Raw genomic sequence first — 16653 nt, 5'->3', positions numbered from 1 at the left:
TGTTTGCTATTTTATTCTTATCAACCTCGACGATTGTAGAAAAAAGAGAAGGAAGAAAAATGGTGAATAGGAAACAACTTGATTCGCAAGAGCTCCGTGATCTTCAAAGTAAGGATATTATTCATTTATTTATTTAAATTTTTTTTTTTTTATAAAGTTCAACGGGCATACATGGACTTTTCCGAAAAACAAAAAAAAAACAAAACACAAAAAAAAAAGTACCAGTCGATAACTTTAAGAAACGTTCAAACGTTGTAAAATTTGAACAGCTTTGTAAATTAAACGCGGTGTTATTTCACAGGCTTCTTAACACTGTCAATTTCTGTACAATAAATAAGATTATTTGTAGAAGATCCATCGGATCAAAGTTCTCGGCTCTGTTATTACTGTCGCGGTTGGTTATTTTACAAACAAATGACAATTTCTCAAACCCAAAGAAAAGAAAAGTGCGATTTTACGGTTTACGCTCACCTCGTTTTTCGTAATTCCGACAATATTCGAACGGTTTTTTTTTTTTTTTTTTTTTTTTTTTAACGATACCCGTTTCACTCAATTTTTCCATTCACTCCAACAAATGAAATTCATCAAGTTTAAGGAGGAGGAAAATCAAGCCTTCTAAAATACTTTTTAAGGACACGCACAATGCGGGGTATAAAGTAGGTAACTTGCCTAAAATATTAAGGAACGAACTTACGTCGCAAGGACGCGGAGGGTTTTGATTAACGATTGGATTAAGGCATTGTTGCGGTAGCGCGATATGAAGTTGGGAGCCCCTGATCGCTAATAATGATCAACTGTATGATTTATCAACCGGAGTGTATACGCCGTGTATGCCGTACGTTGGCGCAAGGGAGTCGCCCTGGGGCCCTTAATGAAAATATACGAAGTATCTACACACGTACGTACATGCATCTGTGCGCACATACACGTACAATATACATATATATACACACGTACACCCAAATACACCCTCCTAGTAACGCGCTTGATTTATCATATCCGATATTTTCCCTCCTCCTTTTGTTTTGCGTTTCTTTTTCTATTCTTATTTTTCTTCTTATGCCATATTCTTCAATATTTTTCACTGTTTTTCCTCTTCATCGATCCCCGCCGCTCCCTCGGTAATCATAATTCATCCAGGCCGTACTATCGATCCGATCTTGACTCAGTCTTGTGCCTATTATTACTCGTTTCATCGACAGGTTATTGTTTACTTGATTATTGTTATTAGAAGACCCGGGAGTCTAAATTCGAAAGATTCTTTGTTTTTTTCTTTTTTTTCTTTTTTATTTGTTTTTTTTTTCCATCTTTCATTTCTCTCTTCAACGTGAGAGGAAAAGATTGACGAATTTTACCCAAATCGGACGGTTTTGAACGCATTTATTTACTCGTTAAAGCGCCGTCTTTTCAAGGGGATGGATTTGTAAACACGGTCAACCCGAGTGCGTCGGATAAATTTTGTATCATTTGTATCGACTAATCCTGAGAAATTTACCGTACCTACAAACCGTTTGGATAATTAATGGATTCGGAATCCTTCTGAATATTGAGGCGAATTTAACCCCCTCCCCCCCCCCCCCCTCCCTCTTCCGAAACGCTTTCACCCGATGTGAACCATCGTCGAATTATCTGTTTGCAAATTATTACAGGCGAAGGAAATTAAAACTGTTTTAAAGTTTGACGGATTAATTTTTTTCCAATTGTTTTGAAAAGAAAAAAAAATCAATTCACGGAAGTGATAAGATTGAATTTAAACTCGAACGATTATTTTTCACAGATTCGGTGACAGATTAAAGAAAATGCATGTTACGCACGACAGATCTTCGAAGTATATAAAGTAAGTATGTATGTGAATCAAAATTGTAGGTTTATTAGTAGAAAGAGAGAAAAAAGAACTGAATATCTTTTTTCTTTCATTTTAATTGATGAAGAACAAAAGGTTGATGCAAAATTTTGTCAAGTAAAGAAAACTAAACTCACAACACCGTGATCGTTCGTTGAGAAAAATTATAGGTAATTTTTAATGCTCATCGCTTGTTGGTAAAATCCTGTGTGTTTTAAATCTTATCATCCAGCGATATTCCGAAAAAATGACGAAGTGTAAAAAAACAGAAAAGAAAAAAAGAAGTGAAACGAAGGAGGCGAATAAACGACAGTTGAAATCGGTCATTTCTCATCGAAGCTTTTGCGAAGCTTCTTTTTTTTATTTTTATTTTTTTTTTACAATCACATTGGCAAGATATCGGTTACCGTCTGCAAAGGACGAGGACAATTCGTCGCGTACGATCCACTCGTGGCGAAGAAGCAGGACGACTAATGGACCGACGTCGAGTCCTGTTTGCCTTGCAATCAAGAATCGAAAGGATAAATCCTCGAATTTTTTTGTTTATTTATTTTTTTTTTTTTTGTCGTGTAAGAGAAGATGTCGAGGCAAGTGTAACGGTTTAAATGGCGCGGCTATAACTGCGCAAATCAAATAAGAAAATAGTCTTGTTGTGTGACAAAGAATAAACATCGAATCTACACACCGCTTAAATCCAATTTCACAACCTACATTGTATTTTTTACCAAACAAAGTCCGGTCGCGATATTTTATTCGATAAAATTTTCAGTCGAAACGTAACGAGCTCGACAAGTTTGTGATAATGTAAGGTGAGAAGCCGTTTAGGAGAAAAAAAGACAAAAAAAAAAACGTAGATAAACGAACAACGTTGTTGTTTGAATGAAAAAAATTAGTCACGGAAGAATTATCACAAAAAATCATTTGACATGTATAAAAGACGTATTTTAATCCTGCGGACGACTGGATGGACGAATTGATGATTGAAAATAATTAGTATCGACAATTTTATATATACTATTTATACACGCTCCTGATTTATTTATTCGTTAAGCGAAAAAGGAGGTACGTACAGTTTTCATAAAAAAATAGGACAATTCGCTCGTAATTTTTTTAAAATAAAACAACATCGATCGATTGATTTTACATCTAGAAATACAGACTCGAACAATTTTCTTTACAGCTTATATAATTTCTGTGTTTAATTTAACGAGTTGTTTCGTCTTTTTTTTTTTTTTTTCTTCGTACGTTTCTTTTCTTTCGTTAACGGAAAATTTCTCCATGTTATATTGCAAATGCAGCGAATGTTCGCGAAGGATTGAAAACAATTTTCATGGATACGAAAAATCTTTTGAAATTAAATATGCGACATTTTTCAAAATGATTTCATCCAAGCTTCTATTTTCGTTGTGTTTTCAAGAAAATTTTATACCTGCACTTTATCTTACCGGAGAATATGAAATATAATAATAATAATAATAATAATAATAATAACAACAAAAACGACACACGACCCTTTTTCGATCTTCATTAATTATATATTGATTTCCACTTGGTAAACTCCCAAAGGATGAATTACCTCAGGCATCCACGATATCAACCGAATGCTCAACTGATGTATATATATATATGTGTGTAGAAAAAAATATGAGCGTTTATCCATCGATTTTCAACCTAATACCGCCGGACTTATTTATCCATTAGAATTTTATTTTTCTAAAGGAAAAATAAAACTCCACCGTAACGATCGGTCATTAGAAAGGGACGTTTGCACGTGAAGCCATTTTTTGTCATCATAATTATTGTTATTATTATTTTTTATTACAATTTCGTATAAAAAATAGAGGAGATATTGCGAAGAAACAAAAATTCAATCCCATTAGACAGCTTAACGTATTTTTCGATTACTCCTCAAACCAGAGTTTCGTAACATAAAACTGACGAACATATACGGATAATGGGAGTGAGATTTGCAAAATGAAAAGTGAAAAAATAATAAACAAGTAATCGAAACAGCTGAAACCGAATTAAGATTCTTCAATAACGTGAAGTAAAATAATATTAACTAACCAGTTTCTCCGGCATAAGTGAAAAAAAAGTAGAATAAATTACGACGAATATTTTTTTTTTTCAAACATTTCTTAACAATTTTTCGATCGAAGAGATTTGAATCTTTTCTTCATATAATCGTACAGGTTTAGAAATTGTTTTATTTTCAATATTCGGGCTACGAGCTGCAACCCGAAAAGACATTTTCGCTTTAAAAAATTTCTTCCGTCTTTTAAAAATTGCAACAGTGACGCCAAGAAATACGTCACAGCAAAAATACTCGAGTTCGGAGTCGTTCTCTACTCAAACGCGTTACGCCCTCATATCGTTATCAATTCGAATGAAAAAAATTCTCCAACATTATCGAAACTGTAAATAATAAAGCCCTCAAACTCAAGTTGCTCCGAGTGTTTTAATTTTCTTGAAAAAAAAAAAAAAAATAAAACAGCGGAGACTCAATTATACCGATTCACGATTATCCGGACAGCCAACCGCGATCGAATAACTTCATACAAGTCGAATTCGTGAATGCACGGACGTTTCGAAACCGACGAAAATGTATCTGTTACTAATTTCTTAACAAGCATTGATTTTTGTCGTTTTTAATAAACACCTAGCATTACGCGTGTATTACGTAACAATACGCACACGTACAAAAACCGCTTTTCTTCGTACATTCAATTATCCGAATGCCTAAACTGAGATAAATATTCAATTTCGGTTACCGCTCAGTCCTTAACTATTATTAACGATACTCGTTTTACTCAATTTATCCAGTTACTCTAACGAATGAAATATTTCTCAGCGTGTGCCTTTATCACAGACGACCCCCTAAGAAACGGCACGTAATGTTGTTGTTTCGATCGGTCGGTCGTAGGAGAGGAACGTGCAAGAGTGATTTGTAAACAAACGCGATAGCTGTTTCGCTCCGGAGTCCGGTTTGGCAAGTGCGGTCCAAAGGCGGGCGTCGGCTTTCGGGGTTGAATCGGGCGTCGCGACGCCGAACGGAAACGCCGAGAACTAGCGAGTCCGCAGCGCCGCGGCGCCTTTCCTCAGTTTCGAGTCCGCGTTCGCCGAGAGCGCACACGCGTGTTTCTATCTCGCCTGCGTGCGGTTCCCGATTCTATTATCAGTCCTCTATTGTCGCGCTCATCGTGTGATACAGTGATACGTGCGTAAAACGTTCCTCCGTTCGTCGGACGAGGTATATCCGAACCAGAAATAAGAAATTGCCGACGCTTTTTAACCGTCGTAATAAATTGGTGAATTTCAAAACTTTGCGTTACAAACAAAACACAAGTTTTCACTTTTTTTAATACTTGCATTTATCAAACTTTTCCTTCTTCTTCTTTCACTTGTTCTTATCAACCTCTGTTTCATTTCATTTTTCTTCTCTTTAATTCAACAAAAATTTACAATCGATTTTAAAATTTGACTTTCGATATCCGTGTATATTTTTTTTTGTTTTTTTTTTTCATTCTTCTTTGGTTTCCGTTTTTATTCACAGTCTTGATAAATTAGATCGAACTTGAGATCAGTTTACGTAATTCAGAGTGTATTTTATTACCGATATAATCGTTGCTTACTTTATTTATTTATTAATTTTTTTTTTTTGGTTTTTCGACAGTTGGAACGTATAGAAATATTCGGGAGAATGTCGAGTGATTAACAACGAGTGAGACACGTGTTGTTAATCACGATTATTTTCAACTTGGACGATTGTAAAATTACTTAACAAAGTGCTGTGTCGAATATTGTAATTATCGATTAATACACGCGTTAGGAACGTAAAGTTTTTACGACAAGACAATAATAAGTCAAATAACGACAAGCTTCAAAAATCTATGGGATAAAGAAACAAAAAAAACAAAAAAACTGTGTCTATTTCTTACATCACGGAAGGATAATATTATCAGTTGTGAGATGTCGGTAATTTAATTTTCTAAAAGTGCAATTTTATTCATAGCAAATTTGATCTATTCGTTGAAGTTCGTTAATTTTCTGATTTCTAATTTTACTCGATATCCAATAAATAATAAAATAGACAACAAAAATCGAAACACTTGTAAAACGAAATAAAGAATTTCGTGAATTCGTGCGACTGAGATAAAAAAGAAACAGTAAACAAAAAAAAAAAAAAAAAAAAATCGACACACGCTGACGCCATGTGAAGTTGGATTTATAAAAAAAAAAAAAAACAACAGAAAAAGAAGACAATGTATAAAATCGTTCCGGTTCGCTGTGTTTAAACGATTCTGAATTTCCCGCGCTTCTCGAATACAGAGACTGAATATTTGCGCGGGTATTTCGAAACGATCGGAGATTGAAATTCGACCCGTAAGTTCAGTCGGAAATTTCTGAAAGCTTTAACACGGTCCTAAAACCGGCTTTATCGCTGTTTGTCAAGTGGGTTTTATGCCGGGCTTGATAAAATGAAACAACGCGAGAGCGATTCAATGCAGTCGTGATTACCGCTGGCGAATTCTGAAACTCCGTCTGACGCTAACTCGGTTCTACTACTGCGAGTAGAAAAGCTCGGAAACTTGAACGTCGTCGCGCTGATTGTGAGAAAACCGTCTCGCTGACAATAAAACAATTCCTTTTGTCGTTTTGAAAGGCTGACCGTTATTTGAACTCGGTAAATTCGATTCTCGGTTAGTTTTTCGAACTTTGAACCGAACGAAAAGAAGATGAAAATGAGAAAAAAATTATTGCAAATGATATAAGCAGTATCTTTTCGTCATTTTGTACGAAGACGTTATATTTACTGACAAACCTGTGCCTAAAAAAAAAAAAAAGATACCGAACAGAGATTATGGGTAGGATGATTTGTTGCAAAAAATTATTGCAAATAATGTAAGTAGAATCATTTTGTCATTTCATACGAAGACGTGTGGTTAAAAAAATACTGAACACAGATTATGGCTGGGTTAATTTGTAACGGAGTAGAAAAAGAAGGAAAATTACTTTCTCCCAATTGTTTAAATCGCGTTTTTATTCAAATTTTCACGGCTTTGTCAATTTTCAACGAATCCCGCGAGTCCGTTGAACAGCAAATCATTATTTAACTTCTTGCAGAAATATCGAATTTGACTTTATCAAATTATTCGTTGATAGAAATAAATAAATAAATAAATAAAACTGTACCACTTCGTGTAGCCAACAAAAGAATGATTTAAATGAACTAGAGTTAAAAGTTAAAAACAGCAAGTTAATTACCGATAACTCCCAAGCGATGAAAATTTATAATTCCAAAAACGTGCAATTCATTTCTCTTTTTCGTGATTACATTTTATTACGTGACAATACATTTGTCGTTATTTTTTAAACGTATTTGTTTTTTGTTCTTTTTTTTTTTTTTTTCCTCTTCCTACTTTGAAGTTAGGGCGGAACAATTATAACAAAATCAAACCGCTAACGAAGGTTCTTTCCTAAAGTTCAGTAATGGGCGATATTGTGACTTTGAACGTAAAGTGATTTTTTTTATTCATCGTCCAAGTGTGCGAATCGATGGTGGTACCCTGATATTAACAGAGTTTCAAACTCACCGAATCATTTCTGTATGTACGTATGTACAGGTCTACACCCGTAAATTGAATGCTTTAGAAACCAATTGCGTGTATTAATTGAAATCTGTAAAAAAAATTTCCATACTTAACTTTTCTTTGAATTGATTCTCAACTCTCGTTTTTCTTTAAAATTTTTTTTTTTTCCATCTTCAACTTCCGAAGTGATTTTTTGACACTGCGGTTATTGCAAGATGAGATTAAAATTAAACACCGTACGTGAAATTTTCAGGAATAATATTCGGTTAATATTGTAAAATACGATTTTGTCCATTAATTACGAAGTGTTTTCATGAAATTCGATTCACACACGACATTCATATATTCGGATGTCAAAGGAATGATATTTATTTCTATTTGTATATTATTATATTATGTATATTGGTAGACAAAATTTCACCCATTCAATACCGTGAATTAAGCTCAAAGGCTCTCTGTAATTGACAAACTGCAGGATTTACCGAAAAATTCATCCGAATTTCATAGTGTTTGTAAAACAAACTCTGGAATGATTTATTATCAAACGTTATCACTGATGAGAATTTATAATTTTTTTTTTTCTTACCAAGAATAATCGATTCGAACGAAACTCTGTGAGAAAAAAAAAAAAAAATACTTCGAATCTTGATATTCAGCATCAGAAATTTATTTCAATTATCGTATCTCGCAATCAATAAAAACCGCAAAACGATGGACAATTATTTTTCTTCCAACCATAAGCTAATTCTAAAAAATATCAAATTATTTTACGATTTGAAGAATTTTTGTTTTGTTTCTTTTTTCACGTATCATTCGATTAATAATTAAATGTTTGAGATCCACGCGACTGTTGAATGCTGAAAATATTGACGAGTGCGAATAAATTAATGAAAAACGGAATCTATTTGTCTCGAGGGTGAAAAAGTAAAAATTGTGAAAACGTTGTTCGTTTTTTTGCTTGGAATGCGGAAATCTTAAACTAGGCATTGAGTAGCGATTCTCTTTTATAAAAGACTCTGGATTCGAGTCTGGGCGTCTCGCCTCTCAAAGTTTCTGTGTTATCTCTGTCTCTCTCTCTCTCTCTCCCTCTCTCTCTCTCTCTCTCTGTTCCCCGATATTTCGTCTCTCTCGAAATCTCACCGCGTCAGCGTTTAATTTGGGTTAAGCTAGGTCGGGAATGAATTGTTTGAAAGTGACGGGGCGAGGATCCGTTAATCAAGTAATACGAAACTAAGACCGGGACTTTCACGGCTCGTGAATATTCCGACAACAACTAACAGCCAGCCCCGTATCCCTTATATACATATATATACATCGGCAAAACCACGCGGCTTCTCGATAATTAAATTAAATTTACGAATTAAAGTGATTGAACTCGGACTTTTGCTAACTCTCGAGCGTTTTGCCTCGTAATTATCTTAGTTCTTATCGTTGTAATCGGAGTTTATACTCATTTCACATCTTCGTTATTGACAAGTTTTCGAAAATTTATCCGGGCGATGGGTAAATTTGATTCAATCTTGTTGCTACTTCGCAGATCTTTCGTTTCGTAGATTCGGAATTATGAAGAAGGAGAGAAAAAAATTAATTTTACAATAACGATATTTGAAATAATTGGTTACTCGGGGGGGAAAAGCTTTTCTTCGCGAATATTATGTCACGATTATAAAAAGCAGAAAAAAAATACACTCTGGCCGTTTAATCCAGATCCAAGATCGAGAATGACGAAGAATCTTGAATCGATCCCAAGAGGTTAGAAGAGTGTAGTAACGATGATGTCTGGGATGGGTTGAATTTCAGGGTAAAAATTAACGAAGACGACGAATTTTAAAGGGAAATTAGAATGGTGTATAAAGAGAGCGCGAAGGATGGAAAGAAAGTTGAGGGATTGGGAAACTGAACAACGCCGGAACCATTGAAGAAAAACAAACAAACAAACAAACAAACAAACAAACAGAGAGAGAGAGAGAGACAAAGAGGAAAAAATAAACAAAAAGGGTAAATAATGCGAGAAAGGAGGAAGAAGAAAATGAATGTATAGAAATAAAAATACACGAAGCTATAGCAATTAATCATTCAGAGCTTTCATTTAATTATGTCCACGGGTATATATATAATACACAGGCATGTATATATATGTATAAATTATGTAGCGACCCTCCTTATGTATTAGATACATACCGTCGAGAAGCGAAGAGAAGAGAAGAGAAGAGAAGACAAGAGAAGAGAGAGAAGGCCAGTCGACGAGTTACATGGTAGAATTGCAGGGTGGCAAAGAGGTGGGGGGGGGTGGAAAAGAGCGGGTAATAAGGGGCGTGAAAGTCCGCGTCAAAAGTTCATCAATCAGCGACGATAAAACCTGTCAAATAGAATATAAAAAGAATAACACGAGGGCGAAGGGGAGAGAGAGAGAGAGAAAAAAAGAAAAGAAATGAACGGAACGGACGATAAGAGAGACGAAAATGTTGTGGCAAAAATGAACACGATGTCCAAAGTACGACTAAACTATGATTGAGAGCGAAAAAAAAAAAAAAAAAATCGGAGCGGGGTTGAAATTTCGAAATTGACAGGTTTCGAAAGCACCAAATTCCGAATTTTTTGATGGTTAAATTTAAAGTAAAGATATCGAACTCGACAACTCAAAGTTCCGAAACTGCAAAAATGAGAGAATTTGAAAATTTGTGACATCGAAATTCCGAATGATCGAAGATTTTCAGCTCTGTAAATTTCTTGCTCACGGTCATCGAAATTTCACCACCTTGATCTTTCTTTGTTTCGGATGTTAGATATTTTTACGTTCAGAATCCTGGTTTTCGATTTTTCTGATTTATTTGCGCCCACTCGTTGAGAAAACTGCGTTTGCGCGAGTATATTTCAACTTTCGGAATTTTGCTATATCGTAACTTGAATTTTCGTAATCTTGAATTTTGGAATTGTAAGCCATCGGGTTTCCGAACATCCGAAACTTTGACGTTTCACCAAAGTTTGACTTCTTTACTCAACTTTCGCCATCAAATAATTCGAAATCAGGCGCTTTCGGAACTTTGCAAATTCGAAACTTCAACCGCGCACCGAAAAAAAAAAGTACGAAAATAAAATTTACAAGAGAAAAAAACGAAGGGAAATGACCCCTGCATTTTTACATTCTGCAATGGCGAACGAAGCTTAATATCGTCCGGTAAATCCCTCTCTATCTTCTCCATACACATGTCTCTTTCTATCCTTTGGAGAGATTCCGCGAATCATTACGTCCGTATTCACTACCGTAAAGCTCGGACCGACCTTCGCCACGGAGCTAAAACCCTCTTATGGTTCCGAATGAAGGAACGGAGAAACGAAGTTGCGGATTTGACGCTGGTTGGAAGGTTTCGAAACTTTTATCTTTCGCACCGCGGTTTTTCTTCAATTTTTTTTTTTTTTTTCTTCTTCAAATTTTTTTTTTTACATCGCATCTTTCCGATTCCGTCCGAAGCGAAGATATAATCAAAGCGATCGAAAACAATTCGTTGCAAAAAACGACGCTTGTGTAAACAATTTACCGAGAGTAAAGTAAAATCTCACCGGAAGTGGCGAAGCTGGAAAATTGAGGATAGATGGTTCAGCGTGTGTCGGTTTTGTTTTTTTTTTTTTTTTTAGAATATGCAGAAGCCTCTTAGGTTTTATTTTTGAATTTAGTTTCAACACATCAAAAATTTCTACACCATCTCTTCCACAGTATTTGAACTGGAACATTTTGCAATGATCGTGACGTTTTGTCACAGAAAAATATCGAATTATGTTGTGAGCAAAAATCGGTTATTGACATTTTTCCCGCCGGTTTGACAGTCAATGGTTGTAACTTTTTGGAAATCTTTTAACATTTAGCATCAGGTCTGTTTTTCTGCTATTTTAGATTCTCAAAATCTCTGATTCATCGTTTCTCCTAATTCCTAACCAAAGTCATAATATTTCCATTGGCAAGAGTATAAAAATATTGAAAAATTACAGGGTTAATAAACAAGAAGTGAAATCAACAAGGGGCGAATAATAAATAATCCAAAACACATGTCGTAAACACGATGAGTGAATATCGTGCTTTAAACCACCTTCATCAGCGACGTCGACGCTGAGTTTGAAAATAAATATCATCGATCGATCCAGAGCCAAATATAAAAAACAGCCGCGAGCTTTTCGCGTTCGACTCGTAAAAAAAAAAAAACACAACGAATCAAAGTCAAAGTATACCGTAAAAAAAGTGTTAGAAAAAAAGGGATTAAAATTAAATACCAGAAACCAAGATATCAAGCACAGAGCTTGAGTTAAAAATTTAATGTGGTGATATACGTTGGTATAGAGTGATAAAAATAGGTGACAAAGCTGTGAACGATCGAAGAAAAGGAACCAATATGAGGTGCTTGGTGGTGCAGACGGTACTGATTACAGCAGCAGCTTTAACGAGCGTCCGAGGACAAGGTCAGTTTCAACTTCGTTGACCTTCACACCCTAATATATACATATATATGCATACGGGGTATTTCACGTCAACTCAAGCGGTCGGTTTCCCCGAACCATTTTAATCTAACTGCCTTTTCACACAATCAAGCACATATCGAAAGGATGAACTTTGAATTTTATCAGATTTTTTCGACAGATGATTTCTTCACGAGAACTCATCGAATAAATTGATTTCAACAATATTTTGATTTTTCGCGCCTACGTAGCTTGAAACCTGGACGACGCGTGGAAAAAGTTTCTTCGCGAAAATTTTAGATTCTCTCGCGAACTTTTCGAGAGTATTTTTTTTGAATTTTTCATACCCCGTTTCAGTGTAGTTTTGATACAAAATGCGCGCAAGTTATTCGTAACCGAAAAGTGCCGGAATCGAATGGGCTACAATTTACACACAGCGTGCCTTCGTCGATGCGAAAGGTTTTCAGCAAACTTCACAGTGTGCGGTGAAGCGGTTCGGAAGATATATCAAGGAATATTCACGCAGCGGCGAGAATTCGGTTCAAACTTGACGCCGCGGCGAGTTGTTCGCTTGCCCTCCGCGTGGCGCTGCTGCGCGCTCGAGAGCGATCTTCAACTGTTACGCGTCTTGTTTATAATTTCGATTGTCGACTTTTTCTCGAGGAGTTTACTGCGGCTTGTCGTTTATCAAGATTCGTTTACTTCGGCCAGTCGTTTATCAAGATTCCCGACACGACGTGTGAATTCCGAAGCAGACTCATCCAAGGTAAGAATTCGACGGTTCGTTGCGTATCGAAACACCGACTGTATAACTTTTACCGTTCGCACCGCCGCGTTGTGCCGCGTGTGGATGAGAAATTTCGCAGTTCCGTGTACGCTGTTATTCGTGATTTTCGAACTGCTTTTCCGCCCACTACGAAACTTGTAGACGATCTTTGGCATTGAAAAAGACACGCTGTGTAAAAATTTCAGCCAATTAGATTCCGGGCACTGTTTTGCTACGGAAGATTTTACAGGATTTCTCGTCAAAACTGTACTTTGGCGGGGCATGTAAGATGGCCCAAAATTGTTCTTAGAAATTTCGTACAAAGATGCAAGCCTTTCGTGTAGAAACTTTTTCCACATGTAATCTAAACTTCAAGCTACGTTGACTTGAGAAAATGAGAAATCGTCTAAAGTTGATATTTCGACTAGCTGTGGTGAGAAAATTCGTGGTCAGGAAGATCTGAAAAAATTCAGTTCTGATGCTTTCGATACCAACTTCAAGTGAGTAAAAGGGCGAAAACAACAAAAATCTCGTTCTTTCGTTCGATTTGACGTTGAACCCCCCATGTGTATACATTCAACGTATTTAAATACGCATACGAAATTTATATGGTGTACACATATCCCATAGCCATGCCCCTTGACCGATGATTACACGCTTAATTGATCACCGCGGTTATCTGTGTCATTACACAATCACACATGCAGTGAACTTGTCAGATTCATCGATGTCGAGTATGTTCGAGTTTTACTCATTCTGCTGTGGCATTTTATAGGTATTATAATGAATATGGGAGATTCCATGTGAATCGTACCAACATCTGACCCTCACTATTTCTGATTTTGTTTAAAAAAATTTCTGCAATTGTCCCACCTCTGAAACAGTTCCCTGAAATTTTTCAGTTTTTTTTACTAAACCGCTTAATTATTTATAAACATTTAAAGTGATTTTAGAAAGGACCTTGCTTAAAATTCTCAATAAATTCTCAGAGGCTGTATTTTCTATTCCAATTATTTCAAGACCGGGCCGATTTCTTTTTCCATTTTCATTAACACTTTAAATTTTCTTATCAACTAAAACATTGTTTAAAGGGTCTGAAAATTCCCGACAAAATTATCACAACTTCTATTTTTCGTTTAGAACATTTCTAGACCGGTTTCATTATTGCGGGCATCTTTTTTGTTTCTTGGCACTTTTAATTTTTTTTTTAAATCAATTTCATAATGAAACCGATCCAGGAATGTTCTAAATAATCGTTTAAACAATGCTTGCGTTGGAAAACAAAAAAAAAAAAGAAATCGAAAAATGATCAGCCCATCTTCAAATGTTTGGAAAAGAAAAAACAATCGAGTGTACGAGAATGTTTTGATAATTTTACGAAAGTTTCTTTTCAAAATCACGTTTAATATTTATAAATCATTAACCAGTTGAATCAAAAATCTGAAAAAAATTCAGAGCACTGTTTCATAGTTGGGATGATGACTGAAAAAATTTCGAAGAAAATAAAACACGGTGAGGATCAGACGTTGGTTGGATTCGCATGGAATTATCCATACACACCTTCCTCAACTCTTAACCCTGTGACACAATATCCGCACTTGAGTTATTGAAAAGTTTCAGGACCCTTTTAACTCCGTGTTTGATGATACTTCATGATGTGATTATTGTCGACATTGTGAGATGAATATTCTCAACCGCATCTCAGGTTCGAGTCACTTCACATACTTTTCGGTTACACTCAATTGCTTGACGAATTCACAGACTGGAATTAAGAGTCGGGAGCATTGACTTCGTTATATCGATGCTACTTTAGTCACGGTTTTGTAAGGATTTACGAAGTGTACAGTCAGGTTAGAAAAAAGTATCGATAGAAAAACTTGACAAGACACAGCTTTGAATTGTTTTTAGAATCGATAATCTGTGTTAAAACAGCTCACGACGAAACAATCAACCTTTTCCTACGGATTCATTTTTGTTGCCCTCATGCTTTTGATTTGATATATTTTTCTAGATTTTATAGATTTTCTTAGACTCTTATCTATCGATCAATAGTTTGAAAGTATTTTATTTTCTTCTCTTCTCATTCGTGCAGTTTTTTGAGCGAATCGTTTTATTTCAAGTCCCCTTAAAGCTTTATAATTCATGAAAATCACGAAATCCATAGACATCAAAAAATTTGTGCACCTTTCTTCCGAAGCCTGTATCTCGGAAAATACTGATTTTTGGGACTCGTGTTTATGAGATCTTTTCATCGGGAGGATACGTGCTATAACATACCGAAAATACAGCCAATTTCCATGCGGATCCTGCGGTGTCCTTTCATTTTCACATACAATTAAGACTTTTTAAACTGACACTGGTAACCATTAGGCTGGATCTAGGAACGGTCCGCAGACTTTTAGAACGAAAGCTCGACTTGTTTGTCGGTAGCATCGAGAAGAGCTAGAGATAATTTATAAGTATATAGCTGAGTAAATATACTCGCAAAGCGTTGAGCTTTGAGCATTCACCAGTTGCCTCGAGTAAATCTTGAAATCCGATTAAGGAAATTTCTAAAATACGGTCCGAGCTTGCGGCTCTCCAGCGGAGCGACTAGCTGTTGAACGAAATCTCTCTCTTCACGGCGAAGAAAGAACGATTGGCCAGCTGGTTTTGCGTTTCGTTCTCGAGCTGATTATACGCCAAGTCTCACCGTTTGGTAGGAATTTTTTTTTTTTTTTTTTCTTCATCATCCACGTTTAAAATGCGTCAGGCGTTTAATCATCGAGGAAAGCTCGTCATCGAGTTTTTACGCTGCGCAGAAAAGAGGCGCAGCTGATAACAAAAGAGGGATTTTTATCTGTCGGATTGCTGATGCTTGCAGCTACCGTGTTTTTTTTTTTTTTGTTTTTTTTTGTCTTTTCAATGTCTGCTGTCCTCTCTCTTTCGGACGAAAAATGCTGCGATGTTGTCGTTCCCTTGTCTTGTTCTCTTTTTGCCTTTTTTTTTTTACGTTTTGTTCTCTCTCTTTTTACGGCTCAAGAACAACGTTCCGATGCTTTAACTCTGCGCAGCCAGCCTGCTTGCTTTTCTATGTAGCGCAACATATGTGAGCATCCGTTTTTACACGCCTCGCATATATTCACGTCTGTTTATCCAGTTTTCGAATAACCATGCCAACGTTTTTACTGATAAAATAAACCGTTGCACCAAAAAAAAAAAAAAAAGAAGACAATAGATCACGATGACGTTGAAAAGCTTATGGAAATCCAACGATCGTCGATTGTTTTAGACGGTATTTTAATTTTCTCGGATTTGTTCTTTCAAATCAAATTTTGGTAGATTTTATAGAATTCTAGAATTAATTAAACATTACATTTACTGTCGAAATTTACAAATCTTAGATTCCTTAAAAATTGTATGTCGAACTATGAATTGTTACAATTATTGTTTTCGATCGTTGTAAAAATATCGTTATTTTTAATAGTATTGATTATAGGTTTTTTTTTTTTACTAAAATATGGGTACGGCTAAAAATATAGAAATATTAGAAAACAGAGGGTTCAAATCATCGAATTTGCACAAAAGTCGAAGTGTAGATAAATCGAAATGTAAAACGGTTGAAACATAGAAAGACAAAATATAGAATCATCAAAAATAAGTAAGAATATAGCAGAATTCCAACGATTCTGAGACTTTGACTTTTCTATATTTTCATTCTCCAGGTTTAAATAATCTTTTTACATTTTCACCTCTAGCTCAAAATTCTGTTTACTCGATTTAACTATACTCAAAAATTTCAAAACAGTCCTGCTGACGAAATTGACTAATTGCGTTGAATGATATTTTTGAAATGAAAATCGTGCGTCAAACTGTGAATCCCAGTTAACATAAGCGAAAAAAAAATATCTCCGCTCGGTTATTTCTAACCCTTTATAACCATTCTGCAAAAGGGGCGGGATTTGAACTTAGTCGTTTCCATTCCTCGAGAGCAGTACGGTATTCAAGAGTGATTAGGTAGGATT

At 35.6% G+C, this 16653-nt stretch overlaps 1 protein-coding gene across 1 annotated transcript in view; it reads left to right on the top strand.

The window, feature by feature from the left end:
- The first annotated feature begins 4976 nt into the window (after positions 1-4976).
- The window catches only part of LOC124308856 (synaptogenesis protein syg-2-like), a 223779-nt gene continuing 212102 nt past the window's right edge, over positions 4977-16653 (top strand). The window contains exons 1-3 of the mRNA XM_046772009.1: positions 4977-5151; positions 5517-6636; positions 11422-11886. Of these exons, the coding sequence (XP_046627965.1) occupies positions 11820-11886 (67 nt within the window). The 5' untranslated portion in view covers positions 4977-5151; positions 5517-6636; positions 11422-11819. The remainder of the gene's footprint in view (positions 5152-5516; positions 6637-11421; positions 11887-16653) is intronic.

The sequence above is a fragment of the Neodiprion virginianus genome, chromosome 7 (assembly GCF_021901495.1).
Source record: "Neodiprion virginianus isolate iyNeoVirg1 chromosome 7, iyNeoVirg1.1, whole genome shotgun sequence".
In the NCBI taxonomy this organism is placed as follows: Eukaryota; Metazoa; Arthropoda; class Insecta; order Hymenoptera; family Diprionidae; genus Neodiprion; species Neodiprion virginianus.
The sequence above is the reverse complement of the archived record's forward strand: the minus strand, read 5'-3'. Positions and strand labels throughout refer to the sequence as shown.